Here is a 1,426-nt window from a genome sequence, read left to right as displayed (position 1 = left end):
ATTTTTAGGATTCTATCAAGTGACTAATATCAAAATTCTCTATTAGTGCATAGAATAAATTGAAAGTGCATAACATACTGTGTTATACAGAATATTCCACAAATCAGTGAGCATTTTTCTTTTTCCTTGCATTTTAATTTATCAAATAGATTTATCTTAATTATTCTTAGATTTACATAGTGATGTAGGTTATGCAGGCTTTTATGCTTTCCAATTCTGTATTTCATATTGTGAGAGATTTTTCACCCAGATTTTTATGTCTGGTTACTTTTCTTCAGGTTGGAGCACACACACACACACACACCAACTGATATAGTTTGTTATTGACAGTAAAGTTCTAGACATTTTCAGTTCATGGCACTTTAAGCTTTCATAAAAGAAACAAAACTGTCGTGGAATAATACATCAATGAACATTGGAGGAACTGTTATTTGGTTGACCATTTTTCATGACTGGCTTTAGTTGGCCAACTTTACCATTCAACCTCTTAATATATAAATGTCTACAATACTCTCTAATTAGTTCCTGTTTTTACAGTTTAAATATATTTTCTCGCTCAAATTGTCAACTGTTGCAATAAGGTATATTGTTTTTTTATTCTGTTCTCCATTTCAATGTTGTTTGCCGAAGTTTATCTGCGTTTTTGTTTTCTTTCTCTCTTCAGACAACGATTATAATTTTTGCTGTGATAATCCAAAGCCACTTCATGCTAGGATATCCTAAACTGGAGAATATGTGGTTGTTCTTCACTTGGTTCCTTCCATTTATACTTGCAATTATCGGTCTCTTTATGATAAATGCACGACGAAGATACCCAATAAAGAAAAAGTCAACATAAATACTTTGCAAAAGACTTCATTTTGCAACTGCTATGCAAATAAATGGTAATGTGTTTGTCTGAAGCAAATATATTTTTTCATAATTTCTTTTATAAATTTTTATTTTTGAAATGATTTTTCTCCTGGCACATTTTTTGGAGTAGAATTAACTAGCTATGAAGAACATGACATAATTTTAGATGTTAGTTATTTTCATTCAAGTTTTGAGTCTAGATTTACTGTTTGTTTTTTACTGATTATTTCTAAAGATAATTAATATTCCAAATATTATGGAATTTGTAATCACCTCACAGGTGACTTTTCTACGAATCAAACAGTTTAGGTAATACTATATAATCCTCATATCATTTTTTTCTCTTTAAAGTCTAATTGATATATTTCAATATAATAATCATTGCTGTCAGGAATAGTGGTAATTATATATATATTTCTTTAATCCTGTTTATGTAATTATAATTAAATCTACAATAGTTTGATAGCTTCACAGCAATTAAGTAAACAACTGATATCCGTCCCCTCACCCCATCGCCTATTTCCAGTTTTAATAAATGGGGACTGGCGTGTCAACTCATTTCAAAAAAATCATT

General features: G+C 29.6%; 1 protein-coding gene across 1 annotated transcript in view; it reads left to right on the top strand.

Annotated features, from left to right (window-relative positions):
• LOC106882463 (uncharacterized) overlaps nucleotides 1-907 on the top strand; it is a 5,279-nt gene extending 4,372 nt beyond the window's left edge. Inside the window, exon 4 of the mRNA XM_014933147.2 lies at nucleotides 665-907. Within this exon, the coding sequence (XP_014788633.1) occupies nucleotides 665-838 (174 nt within the window). The 3' untranslated portion in view covers nucleotides 839-907. The remainder of the gene's footprint in view (nucleotides 1-664) is intronic.
• Nucleotides 908-1,426: the final 519 nt, after the last annotated feature.

This window comes from Octopus bimaculoides, unplaced genomic scaffold, assembly GCF_001194135.2.
Source record: "Octopus bimaculoides isolate UCB-OBI-ISO-001 unplaced genomic scaffold, ASM119413v2 Scaffold_211648, whole genome shotgun sequence".
NCBI classification, from domain to species: domain Eukaryota; kingdom Metazoa; phylum Mollusca; class Cephalopoda; order Octopoda; family Octopodidae; genus Octopus; species Octopus bimaculoides.
The sequence above is the reverse complement of the archived record's forward strand: the minus strand, read 5'-3'. Positions and strand labels throughout refer to the sequence as shown.